The sequence below is a fragment of the Panthera onca genome, chromosome E2 (assembly GCF_046562875.1).
Source record: "Panthera onca isolate mPanOnc1 chromosome E2, mPanOnc1 haplotype 2, whole genome shotgun sequence".
Lineage (NCBI taxonomy): Eukaryota > Metazoa > Chordata > Mammalia > Carnivora > Felidae > Panthera > Panthera onca.
Window position 1 is genome coordinate 11,723,241 of NC_138353.1, and position 16,947 is coordinate 11,740,187.

At 55.4% G+C, this 16,947-nt stretch overlaps 1 protein-coding gene and 1 long non-coding RNA gene across 2 annotated transcripts; one reads left to right on the plus strand and one right to left on the minus strand.

Moving 5' to 3' along the window:
* Nucleotides 1-22: 22 nt before the first annotated feature.
* PVR (PVR cell adhesion molecule) lies at nt 23-11,312 on the minus strand. Its single transcript, XM_081791497.1, has 5 exons — nt 11,069-11,312; nt 7,552-7,911; nt 5,132-5,434; nt 3,982-4,099; nt 23-364 (listed from the first exon to the last, which is right to left on the minus strand). Exons 1-5 carry the CDS (start codon nt 11,130-11,132, stop codon nt 148-150), a joined length of 1,062 nt encoding a protein of 353 aa, XP_081647623.1. The 5' UTR covers nt 11,133-11,312; the 3' UTR covers nt 23-147.
* A 2,739-nt stretch (nt 11,313-14,051) lies between these two features.
* LOC145713225 (uncharacterized) lies at nt 14,052-16,720 on the plus strand. Its single transcript, XR_014136232.1, has 2 exons — nt 14,052-14,521; nt 15,113-16,720. It is a non-coding gene; the product is annotated as an uncharacterized LOC145713225 (long non-coding RNA).
* Nucleotides 16,721-16,947: the final 227 nt, after the last annotated feature.

Sequence of the window (16,947 nt, forward strand, 5' to 3'; positions counted from 1 at the left end):
GTGAGTTAACAGAGTAAAGAGGGCTCCACTGGTCCTTTCGGGAGGGGGGATGAGGGGTAGAATGGGAATCAGAGAGCGGTCCTGTGGCTGAAGACTCCCTAGCCAGGGGACCGCTTCCACACTTCTCCCTCAGAAGGGATCCTGCTGTCACCTCCTCCTTCCGTCCCTCTGTTCTCTCCACCCGGGGCAGGGTTGGGGGGGGGGGGGCTCCTCACCTCTGACCAGGACGGTCATTTCTGCCTGGCCAGTCCCGAGGGCGTTGGTGACGTGGCAGATGAAAGTCGTGTTGATTGACTCGTCCACGGTACGGATCAGGAGGTGCGAGCCCTGGGGCTCAGCGGAGGGTGGCAGGGGACCCCTGGTCCTGGGGAGACAAGGACGGGTGAGGAAGCGGGAGGTGTGAGCCCTGATTGTATGAAGCTCACGCCCCCGTTTCTGAGCGAAGCCGACAGAAGCCCTGAAAGTTCCCCGACTCTTCCTCTCGTGCCCACACCCAGCCTATCAGCAGGTGCCGACCGCCCCACCTGCAAAACCTCTCCAGACTCTGACCACTCCGCGCCCTCCCCGGCCACCCCCGCCGGGGCTGACCCCCTGCTCTGGGCTGCTGTGGCCGCCTGCTCACAGGGCTCCCCGCCTCCGCTGCAGTGGCCGGAGACATCTCGTTAGAACCACCCTCCGCTGTTCAGAGCCCTCCTGTGGCTGCTGCGTCACTCGGCGGTAACCCCAAGTGCTTACCCGGCCACAGACCCCATGAGCTGGCTGCAATACCACTGACCCCACTGTCTGTTCCTCTCCCCTTGGCTCTGCATCCACAGTGGCCTCCTTATCTTCAAAGGCTCCAGGTATGCCGCCACCTCGGGGGCTTTGCATGTGCTGTTCCCTCTGGCAGGAATGCTGTTCCCTCTGCCGGGAGTGCTCATCCCCTGGATGCCAGCACGGCTCATCGTCCCCTTCCTTCAGGCCTCTGCTCCGATGTCACCTCAGTGACACCTTCGCTGGCCACCCTGTTTCAACTGTAGCGCCTCCCTCCCCTGCTTTCCCTCTTTCACAGCACTTATCCTCATCTGACACAGCGCGCTTTACAGTGTTACTCTGTTTATCCTTTCCCTCCCCACTAGAATGGAAGGGCCAGGAGGGGAGGGGATTTGGCCTGTCTTACTTGCCAAGGTATGTTGGCCAATGGGATCTGGCACACCGTAAACAGTCAAAAAGCTTTGGTTTAATGGATGAAGACGCCAGCATGGAGTTTTGGGCATTCTGCAGAGCTGGGACGGAAACCCGGCCATGGGGCTCGTGAGCCTGAATCGCGGCTTGTGGTTTGAGGCAGGACAGTAAGGGCGTCTGCCAACACCATTGGAAAAGCTTTGACCGAGACTCCTTTGACTGGCGGTAGGGACTCGACTGTGGCTCTGCACAGACACGGACAGGCGGGGACGGTCCCACTGCTGCATCTGCGTGGTGCAAACGGGAAGTGAGCCCACGTTCAGGACTGGTTAAATCAGTGATGGCATGCATCTAGGACGGAACCCCAGCAGCACTGCAAAGGGGACCGTGGATGCTTTGAAATGCAGGAAAGGTAAAAGATTGGTGGGTGGAGGGAGGGGTGGACCGATGGACAGAAACGCGATAGAGCAGGTCAGCAGAATGTCAGCGGGAGAATCCACGTGGTGGGTTTTTGAGCGTTCGCTGGAAAATTCTTAACGTCTTTTGTGTACGTCTATAACTTCCCCTAAGGAAACGCTGGGGGGAAAGGGGATGTGGATCTATGTGCTGGGACCCAGAAAGGCGTTCATGCAATAAGGGGAAAGTTTCAAAACTGGACCTATAGCACGTTTTTGTTTAGAAGTATAGAAGGATGGGTTCGAAGTATTAGAAGCGGGAAGGACGTATAACAAAGGGTAACGGTGGATATTTCTGGAGGTGGCTGTGTCCAATTGACTACGGGTGCTATTTTCTTCTTGCTCATAACTGGATTATCTCAAGTTTCCATAATGGTCGTTAAGTTATTTTGTAACAAGCACGAAAGCCCAATACAGACTATGAAAGGCTATCCGTCCCTCTGCCTTTTTCTTTCCTCACTCTTAACCCTGACCTTGGCATGAACTTGAAGAAATCTGATTGCTCTGTAATGGGGACAGCACCTGCATCCGTCAAACTGACTTGAGCAGATTATATGAGGTGACCCATGACAGGTGGGGGTGGGGAGGTGGCACAGCCCAGAGGTTAAGAGGGTCGGTTTGGAGGTATTTCTGTCCCCTTGTGCTGTGGGTCCCCCCGCAAAGGACTGCGCCTATTGGGGCCCAACTTAACTTTTTTCTTTAATTTAAAAAAAATGTTTATTATTTTTGAGAGAGAGACAGAGTGCGAGCAGGGGAGGGGCAGAGAGAGAGGGGGACACAGAGTCCGAAGCAGGCTCCAGGCTCTGAGCTGTCAGCACCGACCCCGACGTGGGGCTCGAACTCACGACCCGTGAGATCGTGACCTGAGTGGAAGTCGGAGGCTTCACCGACTGAGGCGCCCCCGGGCCCCAGCTTATCTTTAACCCTGGTAATAGTGCTTCCTAGGCCCAGAGTGTAGATGTCACATGGGTCCATGACCACCAGTGCACAGCAGACAACAGAAAAGAGCAGGTATAATGGTGAACCTGAACTAAACCCCCTCATACGCTGTGCACACCAGACAGAAATTTTACTGGGGCCTAAAGTCAACTTTCTCTTTTTACTTTCTTGCGCTTCCCTCCTCATTCAGACTCAGGAGTTCTGCCCCCAGCCCCTCTTCCCTCAGACCCAGGAGTCCTGTCCCCAGCCCCCTCCTCCCTCAGACCCAGGAGTCCTGCCCCCAGCCCCTCCTCCCTCAGACCCAGGAGTCAGGCCCCCAGCCCTCCTCACCTCAGACCCAGGAATCCAGACCCCAGCCCCTCCTCCCTCAGACCCAGAGGTCCAGGCCCCCAGCCCTTTCTCCCTCAGACCCAGGAGTCCAGGCCCCCAGCCCCTCTTCCCTCAGACCCAGGAGTCCAGGCCCCCAGCCCCTCCTCCCTCAGACCCAGAGGTCCAGGCCCCCAGCCCCTCCTCCCTCAGACCCAGGAATCCAGCCCCCCAGCCCCTCCTCCCTCAGATCCAGGAGTCCGGCCCCCAGCCCCTCCTCCCTCAGACACAGGAGTCCAGACCCCCAGCCCCTCCTCCCTCAGATCCAGGAGTCCGGCCCCCAGCCCCTCCTCCCTCAGACACAGGAGTCCAGACCCCCAGCCCCTCCTCCCTCAGACCCAGGAGTTTAGGCCTCCATCCCCTCCTCCCTCAGACCCAGGAGTTTAGGCCTCCAGCCCCTCCTCCCTCAGACCCAGGAGTCCAGCCCCAGCCCCTCCTCCCTCAGACCCAGGAGTCTAGGCCTCCAGCCCCTCCTCCCTCAGACCCAGGGGTTCAGGCCCCCAGCCCCTCCTCCCTCACACCCAGGAGTCCAGCCCCAGCCCCTCCTCCCTCAGACCCAGGAATTTAGGCCTCCAGCCCCTCCTCCCTCACACCCAGGAGTTTAGGCCCCCAGCCCCTCCTCCCTCACACCCAGGAATCCAGCCCCAGCCCCTCCTCCCTCAGACCCAGGAGTCCAGGCCCCCAGCCCCTCCTCCCTCAGACACGGGAGTCCAGACCCCCAGCCCCTCCTCCCTCACACCCAGGAGTCTAGGCCTCCAGCCCCTCCTCCCTCAGACCCAGGGGTTCAGGCCCCCAGCCCCTCCCCTTTCAGACCCAGGGACCCAGTCCCCCCAGCCCCTCCTCCCTCAGACACTGGAGTCCAGGCCCCAAGCCCTCAGATATAGGAGTCCAGACCCCAGCCCCCTCCTCCCTCAGACCCAGGAGTCCAGACCCCCAGCCCCTCCTCCCTCAGACCCAGGAGTCCTGCCCCCAGCCCCCTCCTCCCTCAGACCCACGGGCCCAGCCCCCAGCCCCCTCCTCCCTCAGACCCACGGGCCCAGACCCACCCAGGACTCACGTGCTCCAGTCGTAGCCTGTGGGCTCTGGTTTGCTGCGGACATCACAGTTCAGGGTGGCCTCGCTGCGGCCGAGGTACCAGTTGTCATCATAGCCGGAAATGGAGACCTCAGGGGGGTCTGAGGGAAACAGACGCACGGGCTCAGAGACAGGGACTCTTCAGAGCAGCCTAGGGACATGTGGGATCGTGTCATAATGAGGAAAGGCCTCAGTGGGTTTCAGGCTCAGCTCAAGATAGGCCTGTCAGGAGTCTGGGGCAATGGATTCCCTCAGAATAAAAGACCAGAAGTCCTCGGCAGCATGGGAGACAGCGGGGTGCTGAGAAGGCTTTTCGGGACCTGCTGCTCTCTACTCGTTTTCCCGGACAAGCCAGGTCCTTGTGTGCCTCGGGTATCCTGTGAGAAAAGGCCTCTTAGACACTCATAACACACAGGAGCATATTCAAGGCTCTGACAAGTCCTGCTGGAAAGCATCCTGGATGACCCTGCTTCAGCTGCTGTTTTTCCATCCTAAATGTGATGGACCAGGAAGACGTTTCAAAGTCCCCAGGGGGAAGGCCAGCGAGACAGTGTTTTTTTGTGTGGGGCGGAGCCCGTGTCGATCCCCTCCTCCCTCGGACCCAGTGGCAATGTTGAGGGTGCCCCGTGTAGACAGTGCCCGAGGGAATCAGTGTGGCAACTTCTTGGAGGGAGTATTCAGTATAGACAGTGAAGGGAGGACACAGCCCCTTAGATGAGCCAGTGTAGACACCATCGGGGGCCAGTGTGAGAGAGTACCCAGGAGAAGCAGCATAGAAAATGTAAGGTCAAAATGTCAATGCAGACAGACGTCACAGGAGCCAGGCTAGACAACCCGGGAAACAGTGACAGCTTCCCAGAGCTGGCGGCCAAGTGACGGGTGTAGACAATGGGGGCAGTCGGGTCCGCAGCCCGCATGTCCGGCAGAGATGATGGCGAAACAGTGTAGAAAGCGGACAAGGGGGTTGGCGTAGACAACGCGGGAAACCCTGTAGCAATAGGCAAGGTCAGTGTAGACAGTCGGCTCGGGAAGCGGGTGGAGGCGGCGTGTGTAGACTGTGCTCAAGGGAGCCGGGAGAGACAGAGGCCTTCGCGTGGCGGTCCCTGCCTCTGCTCACATTTGGGTACACTCACAAGGCACAGCGAGAGTCACAGACAGCAGGACGGCCTCCTTGAAGCTCTCATGCTCCACTTTGCAGGTGACGTTCTGGCCATCTGCCTGGCTGGAGGGTGTTAAGGTTAAGAGGCTGATGACGTCGAACGTGCCAGGCAGGTGTCCTGGCACCAGGCTGTCATTGGCCTTCCCGTCCGGGTATGACCAGGAGATCCGGGCGGGCGGGCGGCCCCCACGGGAGACGCAGTGGGCCACGGGCACAGGCTCCAGGCTGAGCGGGCCGGGCGGGACCTCCTCCGTCTCAGCCGCGTTCTCCGGCCGGGCTGTGGAGGGAAGCAAAAGGGACCAGTCAGTCCTCGCCCGCGGTCGTTCAACAGACATCTCAGCAGCAGACGGGGGAAGCTAGCTGAGGGCCAGGTTCAAATCCCAACTCTGTCCCCGAGCCACCGGGTGGCTTTGGGCACGTCTGTGCCTCAGTTTCCTTGCCTGTCAACGGGAGATAATGATAGGCTCACAGGCAATGAGATTATGCAGGGAAGGCTCTTAAAATGGTAGTGGGCACATAATAACTGCTTGATAAACAATATTGTAATTGGGACGTGAATACCTTGCCTGGCAATATGACGGGCAGTGTTGGGGACCCAGGCATGACTGGGACAGCCCCAGCCCTGCCTTCATGGGGTATACAGTCCAGGGGGAAGACAGAATTCCCCACGTAGTGGCAACCCAGAGTGGGCCAGGCTGGGATGGGGGAGCCCAGAGGGAGTGCCCCAGTCTGGGGTAGCAGTGAAGGAGGGCTTCATGGAGGAGAGGAGGGCTGGTAGCGTCCTGGAGGTCGAGATGGGAAGTGATGGGCTCAAGGTTACACAGTTGTAATGGACACAGCTAGACTTTCACACAGTTCTGACTCCAAACCCATCTTGACCATCTCTCTCTCTCTCCTTTATTTATTTATAATTTTTTAAACATTTATTTATTTATTTAAAAATTTTTTTTTAATGTTTATTTATTTTTTTTGAGACAGAGAGAGACAGAGCATGAATGGGGGAGGGTCAGAGAGAGAGAGGGAGACACAGAATCCGAAGCAGGCTCCAGGCTCTGAGCTGTCGGCACAGAGCCCGACGCGGGGCTCGAACCCACGAACCGTGAGATCATGACCTGAGCTGAAGCCGGACTCTTAACCGACTGAGCCACCCAGACGCCCCTTGACCATCTCTTTATCGTCATTCTGGTGATTCCCAAACCTGGGGTTTCACTTGGTTCCTTCCTCATTATTGCCCGTTGCTGTAATGTTATTATGGACTGGAGATTTCTCTTGAATTTGACTCACTGGTTGGGTTTTTTTTTTTTTTTTGTAAAATACTGAGAATTTTATGTAAAATACATAAAATTTCCAAAACAACTGTTACCCGGTCTTCTAGGTATCTGCAACAAGTAAATTATTAACAGAAATATTACTTTAAATTAACACTAGTTTCTATCTCTGCTGGCATGGAGTTCCAGAGGGACCCATTGCAGGCACAAAAGGCCGGGCTTCCGGTTGTTTCTGATTCACATAAAGAATCATAGTACATGCTGCAGAATGGGGTCCACGGCCTGAAGGATACTGAAGTTAGGAGGTGGATTAATTTTTTCTTGATCTGCTGCTCGGTATTGTGAGCCCTACCCACATGGTCCCTGCGATCATCTCCTATCAGGACGGCCTCCTCGGGTTCACGGCCAGCACCTCCCGGAGGCTTCCAAAAAGGACATTTTCTCAGGTTTTCCCACGACAGTGGCTTTGGTGTCTGCGGTCTATTCTAAAGCAGTCACGGCCGGTCTGGGGCGCAGGGACAGACCATCCTTCCTCTTGGAATACTTGGCTTTGGGATTGCTATCAGGGGTGCACCCCATCCAGGAGGAACCGGAGGGCTCAATTCAGAATTTGATAATGAAAATATTCTGATGCCAAGCCTATGACCACAGCATTAAGATCACTTTTTTGGTGGGCGCTTGGGTGGCTCGGTCAGTTAAGCATCTGACTTCCGCTCAGGTCGTGATCTCACTGTTGGTGAGTCTGAGCCCCGCATCAGGCTCGACAGCTCAGAGCCTGGGACCTGCTTTGGATTCTGTGTCTTCCTCTCTCTCTGTCCCTCCCCTGCTCACGCTCTGTGTCTCTCTCTCTCAAAACTAAACAGGGGCGGTTGGCTCGGTCGGTTAGGTGTCCGACTCTTGGTTTCCGCTCAGCTCATGGTCTCACGGTTGGTGGGTTTGAGCCCCGCATCGGGCTCTGTGCTGACAGTGTGGAGCCTTCTCCCTCTCCCTCTCTCTCTCTTTGCCTCTCCCCCACTCGTGTGCTCTCTCTCTTTCAAAATAAATAAACTTAAAAAAAAAATCACTCGTTTGTATTCCTTTGAGATCAGGTAGCCCCCCATCATCCCCTCCCGGCTCCTCGCCTCACCCAGCACGCGGAGCCAGGTGCGCGCGCTCTTGCTGCCGTCGGGGAACATGGCGAACCGGCAGGTGTAATTGGCCTCGTCCTCGGCGCGCAACCCTCGCAGGGCCAGCGACGCGTCCCGCAGCTCCTCGCCCGGCCTGGCGGCCACAAACTCCAGCCGCCCGGGCTCGGGGAAGCTGGAGCCCTGTGTGGGGTGGAAGACCGCCACGTTGAGGTCGTCCCCCGCCGCCGTCCGCCGCGTCCACGTGGCCTGCGTCACCTGCACTTTGTGCTCCAGGGGCGGCAGTTTGCACAGCAGCTCCACCGTGTCGCCCAGGAAGCCGCGCACCTGCGCGGGCGCCTGCACATCGACCGTCCCGGTCCCTGCGGGGGAAAGGCGGGGGGAGGGAGGGTTGCGGGGAGGCGGGGGTCAGACCCGGCGCCTGTGGTCTGGACGCTCCACGCGAGGGGCATCCGGGAGGCCGCTCGCTCTGGGTCTCCAACCCGTCCGGGCCACTTCACTGGGCTGTTATTACCGTATTCCCCCGATCTCAGCATCATCGATGTGTTTAATTGTAGTTAAAAACTTAAACCTGCCATTGAACCCATTTCAAAGGGCACGAGGCCGTGCATTAACTATCACCGATAACTAGTTCCAGAAGGTTTCTGTCAGCTCTGTATCATCAGTCCCGCTGTGACACTGTCACTTACAGCATGACTCACTGAGGGGTGGGAAAAGGGGCAGAAACTCTTGAATCTTAGAATCCATGAAATACGGTATTATTATTACTTTTATTGGGCATGGACCCCCGATCCGGAGAAGGTTTGTAGGAGATCCTGGCACAAGAAGGCTGGTGATTATAATCCAAGGATTTTGGATCCCTTCCAATCTGTGCTGTGAGGCTTCAGGCAGGTTACTTAAACCCTCTGATTCTTTTCCCTAATTTGTAACGTGGGGTATGTTCGAGTGCTTCATCTATCTCTCAGCATTGAGTCCCTAAACAGCTCCTTGAGGCCAGCACGGCTGTCAGCCCCACTTTATAGATGGGGAAACCAAGGCAGAGTCGTTTGCTCCAGGTCACGGAGAGGGTAAATGGCTGAAGTGGGCTTTGAACCCTGGGGTCTGACCTCTAACCCACAAGGCTCTGTATTAAAGTCTTTCAGCCTAGGGGCGCCTGGGAGGCTCGGTCGGTTGGGGTTGACGGTTGAGCGTGAGACTTTGGCTCAGGTCATGATCTCGTGCGTTCACGGCTTCAAGCCCTGCATCCAGCTTGCTGCTGTCAGTGTGGGGTCCCTGCTTCAGATCCTCTGTCCCTCTGTCTCTCTGCGTTCAACCCCGGCCCCCCCCCCCCCCCCCAGCTCTCTCTCACTCTGCTCTCTCAAAAGTAAATACTTAAAAAAAAACAAAACTAAAAATCTTTCGACCTAGGGCCCCAGCACACAGTAGGCCCTCAATATAGGTACTGACTCTTATTGATTTTGTTTTATTATTTTTTAATATGAAATTTATTGTCAAATTGGTTTCTTACTGATTTTAATAAATAAAATCCTACGCATTTTTTTTTCTATGCATTCTTATTATTAATACAGATAATGGAGAAGGTGGGAAAGAGTTAAGTTCTTTGAACCCCAGCACTGCTACTCATTAGCTGTGGGCCTACGCGTGGGTGGTTTCACTGCTCTGAGCCTCAGTTTTCTCATCTGTGAAACGGGTGTGATTATAGCAGCGTAGGGTTGCCGGGCAGATGAGGTGATGAAATCTATGTAAAGGGATTAGCACCTGCCAATGACTCTATCAACGTGAATAGTACTGTGTTGTGAGGAAGAGGGAGCTGGGAGGTAGCACGCAGAGGCGCTGGGAGCGTGGAGGAGGGCACAGCTGGAACACAGGGCGCTAATGTGGGGTCCAATGAGCAAGTGAGTCTCCCGCTCTGGTGCTTTCCTCCACCAGAGGGCAGGTCTCCTCCACACTGAGTAGAGTGTACTAACCACACGCGGGTGCCTACTCTGTGCCAGGACCTGCCTACTCTGTGCCAGGCATTGAGCCGCTTCCTTACAGGTGGCCTCCTGCAACCCCGTCCTAATGCCCCACGAGATGTGCATGATTAGTATTTTCATCCCCACTGGACTGGACAGAGAGGGCAAGTGCGTTCCTGAGGGTCAAGCCACTTGCCTAGCCCCGGGGCTGGTCTCTCCTGCTGCCCTGGTGGAGGGGGGGGGGGGGGGCTGTCCAATTTTGGTTCACTCATTGGGTCTGTTACTTTTTTTTTTTTAAATTTTTTAAATGTTTATTTGTGTGTGAGAGAGAGAGAGATGGAGAGCACGACTGGGGGAGGGTCAGAGAGAGAGGGAGACACAGAATCTGAAGCAGGCTCCAGGCTCTGAGCTGTCAGCACAGAGCCTGAGGCGGGGCTCGAACTCATGGGCCGTGAGATCATGGCCTGAGCCGAAGTTGGACGCTTAACTGACTGAGCCACTCAGGCGCCCCATGGGTCTGCTGCTTCTTGCTGGTGCCTTGGGCAAGTTACTTCCTCTCTCTGTGCCTCAGTCTCCTCATCTGTAACTGGAGGTCACAGTAGGACCACATATTGGGGATCTCCTTAAACGGTTTAGGTTGGTAGCTCTACACGAACTCCTCAAGCCTCGGGAGAAGTGCCCTGTGTTCTGGGAATCACCTTTTGGGAAATGCCGAGATGAGGGACTGTGGCTTCCCCGGTATCGTGATTCAACAGTTCCCACACTTCCCAAGTCTGTATTCGGTATTAATATTGTTCATACGAGTTATGCTTATTGTTCTTACCAAGTACAACACTGGTCAGCAACCTCCCAAGACACAGTCTTAGGAGATAGGTAAGAATCCCTCCCCACCCTCAACATGTTTTATGGAAACAGAGAGCTTAGGAAACGCTCCTGAGCTCAGGGCCGTCTGACTTCAAGGCTGTATCCCCAGGGCTTGGCACACTGCCTGACACACAGTAAGCGCTCCATAAACAAGTGTGGGGAATGAATGCACGCATGCTTTCATACTGGACACGAGCCTAGAAGGGCCGGCCGCAGGGTAGACCAGCCCCGGGGCCAGCCCCCGGCTCTGCCACTTGCTGGCTAGCCTAGGCAAGTGACTTGGCTTCTCTGGAATGCACTTGCCTTCTCTGTCCAGCGGGGATGAAAATACTAATGCCCTTAGAGCCATACAATAGGGGTCAGAAGCGATTCGGGGGAGTTTTGTGCCACCGCCTTCCTGTTCCCCATCAAGATTCTCTGTCCCCGATCGGCGGGCCGCAGGAGTCAGGGAAGCACATCCGGCCACGGTGAATGGCTGGGCATGGAGGAGTCATCCTCCGCTGAGATTCTCCCATTGACTGATGGCCCTACGGTGGTGTATCGGTGTATCGAAGTCTGGCCTGAGCCCTTCCCGGGACCCAAATTCCTCCAGACCCGGGGCGGCGGGGAACCCGGGAGGCCGAGCACCCCGCTGGTGCAGAGGGGGATGGGGGAGGGTGGGGGAATAAGCAGTGGCCGCCAGGTCGAACGGGTTACTCACCTGCTCTCGTGGGCGCCCAGAGCAGGCACAGCAGCGACAGCAGCGGCGGCGGCGGCCACACCATCCTGGGTTCCTCCGGGTCGCCGCTGGGGCCGAGCCTCCTCCCGGGTTTGCTGGGCCACCGCCCGGGCTTGGAACTGCTACCCAGGAATCCCCGGGACTGCACCGGCGCTCGCGCGGAGCCTGGGTGTGGAGTGGAAGTTCCACACGGGTGTGCAGCCCGGGCTGGGAGGGGCGGGGCTGCCCTGCGGGTGGTGCTCCTCTGCGCCTGCGCGCGGGGACTACCGGAGGCCTGGGTATGGGTGAGAGGAGTGGCATCTCCCCGGGCTGCGGGCAGAGATTCAGCGGTTGCTTTGTTCTCTTTCATTCCAGTGTAATTAACACACGGCGTGGTGTTAATTTCGGGAGTCCAGTATAGTGATTCAACAATTCTCTACACTTCTCCGCGCTCATCATAACAAGTGTACTTTTTAATCCCCTGTACCTACTCCCTCCACCTCCACCCCCGCCCTCCCCCCCCCCCCCCCACCTCCCTACCTCCCCTCTGGCAGCTGCCAGCTCCTTCTCTGTTTGTAGCAGTCTTTTTTTGGTACGTCTCTCCTCCCTGTGTTCTGATTCTTAAATTCCACCTAAGTGAAGTTGATGTTTGTCTTTCTCTGACTGACTTATTTCATTAAAAAAAAATTTTTTTTTAATGTTTATTTATTTTTAAAATTTTTAATGTTTATTTATTTTTGAGAGAAAGGGAGAGACGGAGCACCAGTGTGGGAGGGACAGAGAGAGAGAGAGAGAGAGAGAGAGAGGGAGACACAGAATATGAAACAGGCTCCAGGCTCTGAGCTGTCAGCACAGAGCCTGATGCAGGGCTCAAACCCACAAACCACAAGATCACAACCTGAGCTGGGGTTGGACATTTAACTGAGCCACCCAGGCGCCCCTGATTTATTTCATTTTTTAAAGGTTGAGGTTGCTGTGTGCCAGAGCTGAGATTCCAACCTGAAATTGGCACAGATGCCAAAGTCTTAAACCACCCCCCCACCCTCGTCCCCGTCCCTTCCCAAACCCTCTGGACTTTGGAGCCAGACAAGGCCTGGGCTCATATTGGGCCAGCTGCTTCTCCTCCTGGGGCCTCAGTTTCCTCATCTGAAAAATGGACATAACAGTACTCCCCTCACAGGAGTGTTGGTAAGGTTTAAACAAGCAACTATTTATTTAGCCCGATTCCTGGTATTATAGTTTGTACTCAATAAACAGCAGCTATAACAACTATTATCGTTGTTTTATGCTTGTCATGAAATAATAATGTTGGTGAGAATGATGATTCACCCATTCTTCATTCAACCTAGATTCATTTTATAATTTTTAAAAGTTTATTTATTTTGAGAGAGAGAGAGAGAGTGCATGTCTGTGTGTATGCGTGAGCAGGGGAGGGGTAGAGAGAGGGAGGGAGAGAATTCCAAGCAGGCTGTGTACCAGCCGCACAGAGAGCCAGATTCGGGCTCGATCTCATGGACTATGAGATTGTGACCTGAGCTGAAATCAAGAGTCGGATGCTTAATTGACTGAGCCACCCAGATGCCCCCCCCCCAACATGTATTTATTGAATCAGGCAATATTCCTGGCATAGGAGATGCAGGAGGAAATAATACAGACAAATATCTCTGCCTTCGTGAAGCCCACCTTCTGCTGGAGGGAAATAGATGTTAACAGATTAACACATAGGACACCATCACGTCCGCTGGTGATGATGGTTATAGAGCAACATACAACAGGGGAAAGGATGAGAAAGAGAGAGAGAGAGACACCAAGAGAGACAGAGGCAGAGGTGAGAGAAATAGAGACACTCAGGGACTGGGAGGTAGGGAGAGACAAAGGGAGAAACAGATACCAAGAGACAGAAGATGAGATATGAAGGGAGATGAGAGGCCAACACAAGCACAGACAGGGCAAGATGAGAGAGAGTTGAGAGTTGACAGAGAGACCCAGAGAGCCATATACTCAGGCACAGAGCTTGGGAGACCGCCTGGTCCCCAGCTGTGTCCATCCTGGCTCTGGTCCCCCCCAGGCCCCCTAGCAGCTCTGACCCTTGTTTTGTGACACCCTTCTATCTTTCTAGACAATTCCCCTTTTGGGCTTTGGCCAGTTTGGAGGGTTTTGTCTCCCACTGACCTCTTTGGCTTGGACCCGGTGCCCACCCATGGCGCGTGGATGTGGGCGGGTACCTCTGGCTCTGATGTCTCTCACCCTGGCTTGTAGGTGAATTTCTGAATGGGAACATGGAGGCTAGTCTCTGGGAAATCTCTGAATTTTCTGGCACCCTTGTTTCGGGGGTGCTGAGTTATCTCTGAACCTGGAAACTGTGGTTGCTGCTACATTCCTCCTCCGGACCATGCTGTCACCCTCTGGGGTTCCCCCTCCTCCAGGGCTCCCCCGGCCACTGTGGCTCCAGCAGCCGCCCCTCTCAGAGGTCTGGCTGGTCAGAGGCTGCCCCCTCCTCCGCGGATGGGAGGTTCAGATTTGGGGCCCGTCTCATCCCATACCTTCCTTCTTCCCCGCCGCAGGACACCTGACTTCTCTTTGACAGGCATGGAGCCTCTGTCTCAAAATAAGCCGTAAGAGCCCTGATCCTAAACCATGTCATGTAAAGAGAATGATACTCAGTCACTGAAGCTTAAAAGTGGGGTCAAGGCGGAGCTGAGAGTTCGGGATGAGGTGAAGGTTAGGGATGGAGTCAGAGACGAGGTCAAGAAGGGGAAGGGTCTCAGGGATGGGGTCAGTGGGAGGGGGAGGGCCTTCGGGGGCTGGTTTTCCTGTCCCTCCCCCTGCCAAAAAAAAAAAAAAAAAAAGGGCCAATAAATAGTTGGGAAGGCCCAAAGCGCCATGCTGTCAAAATCGCCGAATTAAATAAAATTTAATTTTATTTAAAAAATAAAATAAAAAAATTTCAGGTCTGGATGAACCCAGGTGAGGATGTGATGGGGGGAGATTGTTGCCACTTGGAATGGGTGTGTTGAGACAAGAGACAGCCCCTCCCATGACCCCTCCCCACCTCTGAGCCCTGAAGGTGGTCTGGGGTCTCCTTGGAACCCCTCTCCTTGGGTCCTGCCCTTGTGTGAAGACACCATCAGTTTTGAACCTGTCCTCAGCGCCCGGGCCTTGTGGGTGTTTCTAGTGCTTTGCCCAAGCCGAGGGTGCTGTCCTGGGCAACCCAGTCCACGCCATTTCCCGCCTGCGTGGTGAAGTCAGTTCCTTGCTTTCCTAGAAGCGAGTTTGTTGGGTCAAAGGGCATGCACATTTGTGGTTTTGGGAGACGCAGCCCAAATCATTACCAGTGAAAATCTTGCCAGTGAAGGAGAGCCTGGCAGTGAAATGCTTGCTATCCAGGGACGCCCCTGGCGGTGAACTGGAGCTTCTAAACTTTCTGATGTGAAGCCTTGTCCTGAAGGGTCTGATGTAGGAACCCGGAGGCTGGGTGGGAGGGAGGGGGGCAGAATGGGTGGGAAGGGGAGAGAAGGATGAGGGGAGGGAGGAGGGGTGAGGGAGAGAGAAAGCGAGGAGAGGGAAGGCAGGGGAGGAGGGAGGAGGGGCTCCGGAACGTGACTCTTGGTTCAGATTCTGGTTTCACCAACGAATAGCTGGTGATGGTACACCTGGATCAGTTCTCTTGCCTCCTTTTTCTCATCCCTAAAACAGGGGATCAAAGAAACCCCTGGGGTGATGGTTAAATAAGTTATGTGAAATTAAGTTAGACGGTTAAAAAAAGCAATTTATTTAGTGGCCTCGCAAATGGCAGAAGCTATTATTGCTGTCCCGGGGCAGGATTTTCGCCTTCTGTACTCTGAGGCTAGGCAGGAAAACGCTGGAAAGAAACCCCCAGGCAACCGCCACAGGCCCATCCTTCCCCAAGAACGGGCTGGCTACCGGAGCGGGCATTTCCTCTTTATCTTCTCCCGCCAGGCCTCGCCCCCACATCCACTGAGGTGTAGGGGCGTAGTGGTGCCTCTCCACGGTTGTTCCCTGTCTCCCCCCTTCCATATCCTGCAGCCCTCTCACGGCCCAAAGAAGGAAATGAAACCTACCCTCTCCAGCCTGCCTCCTTCTACCACTGGTGACTCATCAGAGCCCTACCCTGTGGCAGGCAGGTCTGTGTTGTGAAGGACAAAGTCCAGACTGTACATGACCCGGCCTCTGACGACAGCTTGAGGTCACTTCCTCTCCTGCTTTACACATCAGCCAGCAGAAACCCTTTCAGTCCTTCGAATCAAACCGTGTTTGCTCAAGTTCGCGCTGGGACACCTCTTCCCTGTGACCCTGGCGGTGGTCACTCACACTTCAGTTCACCGGCTGAGCCAGCCCAGCTCCCCCCTCCTCCCGAAAGCCTTCTTGGTTCCCCATGCCGGGCAGTCCCCGCTCTGGTGTCCCTGAGCCCTCCCTAGGCTTCCCCGGCCCGGCCCAGCCCACTCTGGGTTGTCACTACTTGGGGAGGGTTCTGTTTCCCCCACTGGACGGCGAGTCCCAGGAGGGCAGGGCTGCGGCTGCCGTGCTCAGCCCTGGGTCCCCAGTATCGCCCAGCAGAGAGCTCTACACAGACGGGGGGCCAGAGGGAGGCATGTTGAACGAATGAATACAGGAGTGCACGAATGAATGGCTTTGGCAATGAGTTGATCTCCGATTATCGTCTGTTAGGCCCCTTTCTGACGGCAGCACATACACTTCTGTTTTCTGTCGATACTGGAATTTAGAGGAAAATTACTCATTAAGTTCTGTGTGTGTCTCTATCTGTGTGAGAGAGACAGAGAGCGAGCGAGCGAGCTTAAGAGCTTGAAGAGAGTCTGAGGAAAGAGCTGGGCGGGGGGGTTGTGGGAGGCGGGGAGGGCTGAAGACGCACACAAGGAGTGGGCCGGAGGTTTGGATTTTGGAGATGGAGTCCGTGAACTCTGTGAGGGCAGAGGCCATGTCTGTCCTGTTCCTGCCTCTAGCACAGAGCCCGCCACGCAGGAGGTGCCCAGTGAATATTCGTTGGGCGAACGAAAGAACCAGGTGTTGTTCAAGTCGCCTGGGAACCTCGTGTGCCTCTGTCATTGCGGATCGCAGTGTATCCGGGGCCGGTGTGGAACCAGAAGTAAGTTCTTCCGGTCCCCTTCAGGGAGGAGAGTCTGACTCACTTCTGATAAGCATGGGAAGCCAATATGGGACTGTGGTCACCCCTCTATTCCGGGCTCCCAGAGACATCAATACTCCCTACAGGTCCTTCACCCTGGAGAGCTTGGGTGGGTCCTCAGAACTCTCGGCTCACCACTTACAGTAGCTGCTGCTGGTCTGGCAAACGTGGGGGTCAAGGAGAAGTGGATGCTGGCGGAAGGGAGGTGAAAAACACGAGTTGTGGAGAGGAACTGGGGCCAGAGGTTACAGCTGGAAATCCCATCTCCCCTGGACCGCTTCTTCCTTCTTGTGCTCCTGCCTATGGTCCTCGAGCATGGGGCAGCAGAGATGGCTGCCCGGATGTCTGGGATGCCTGGATGGAGGAGGAAAATCCCAGGGTTTCTTCGTTGTCGAGTTTTGTTTCGTTTTCGTTTTTGTTTTTGTCTTCCACCTGGATACAAAACGTGTGATGCCCACACAGTCACAGAATAAAGCAGAACGGGTTCAGGATTCTCAGCTCTCTTTCTTTTTAAAAAGAAATTTTTTTTAACATTCATTTTTTTGAGAGAGAGAGAGAGAGCGAGAGCGCAAGTCGGGGAGGGACAGAGAGAGAGGGAGACCCAGGATCCGAAGCAGGCTCCAGGCTCCGAGCTGTCAGCACAGAGCCCGACGCGGGGCTCGAACCCACGAGCCTTGAGATCATGACCTGAGCCGAAGTTGGACGGTCAACTGACTGA

Excerpts from the sequence above, each read along its gene's own strand:
- PVR (XM_081791497.1), bottom strand. The coding sequence starts at position 11,132 with ATGGTGTGGCCGCCGCCGCCGCTGCTGTCGCTGCTGTGCCTGCTCTGG. Across the intron at positions 7,912-11,068 it reads CTGGGCGCCCACGAGAGCAG|GGACCGGGACGGTCGATGTG; the intron begins GTGAGTAACCCG and ends TTTCCCCCGCAG. Across the intron at positions 365-3,981 it reads ACAGGCTACGACTGGAGCAC|GACCAGGGGTCCCCTGCCAC; the intron begins GTGAGTCCTGGG and ends TTGTCTCCCCAG.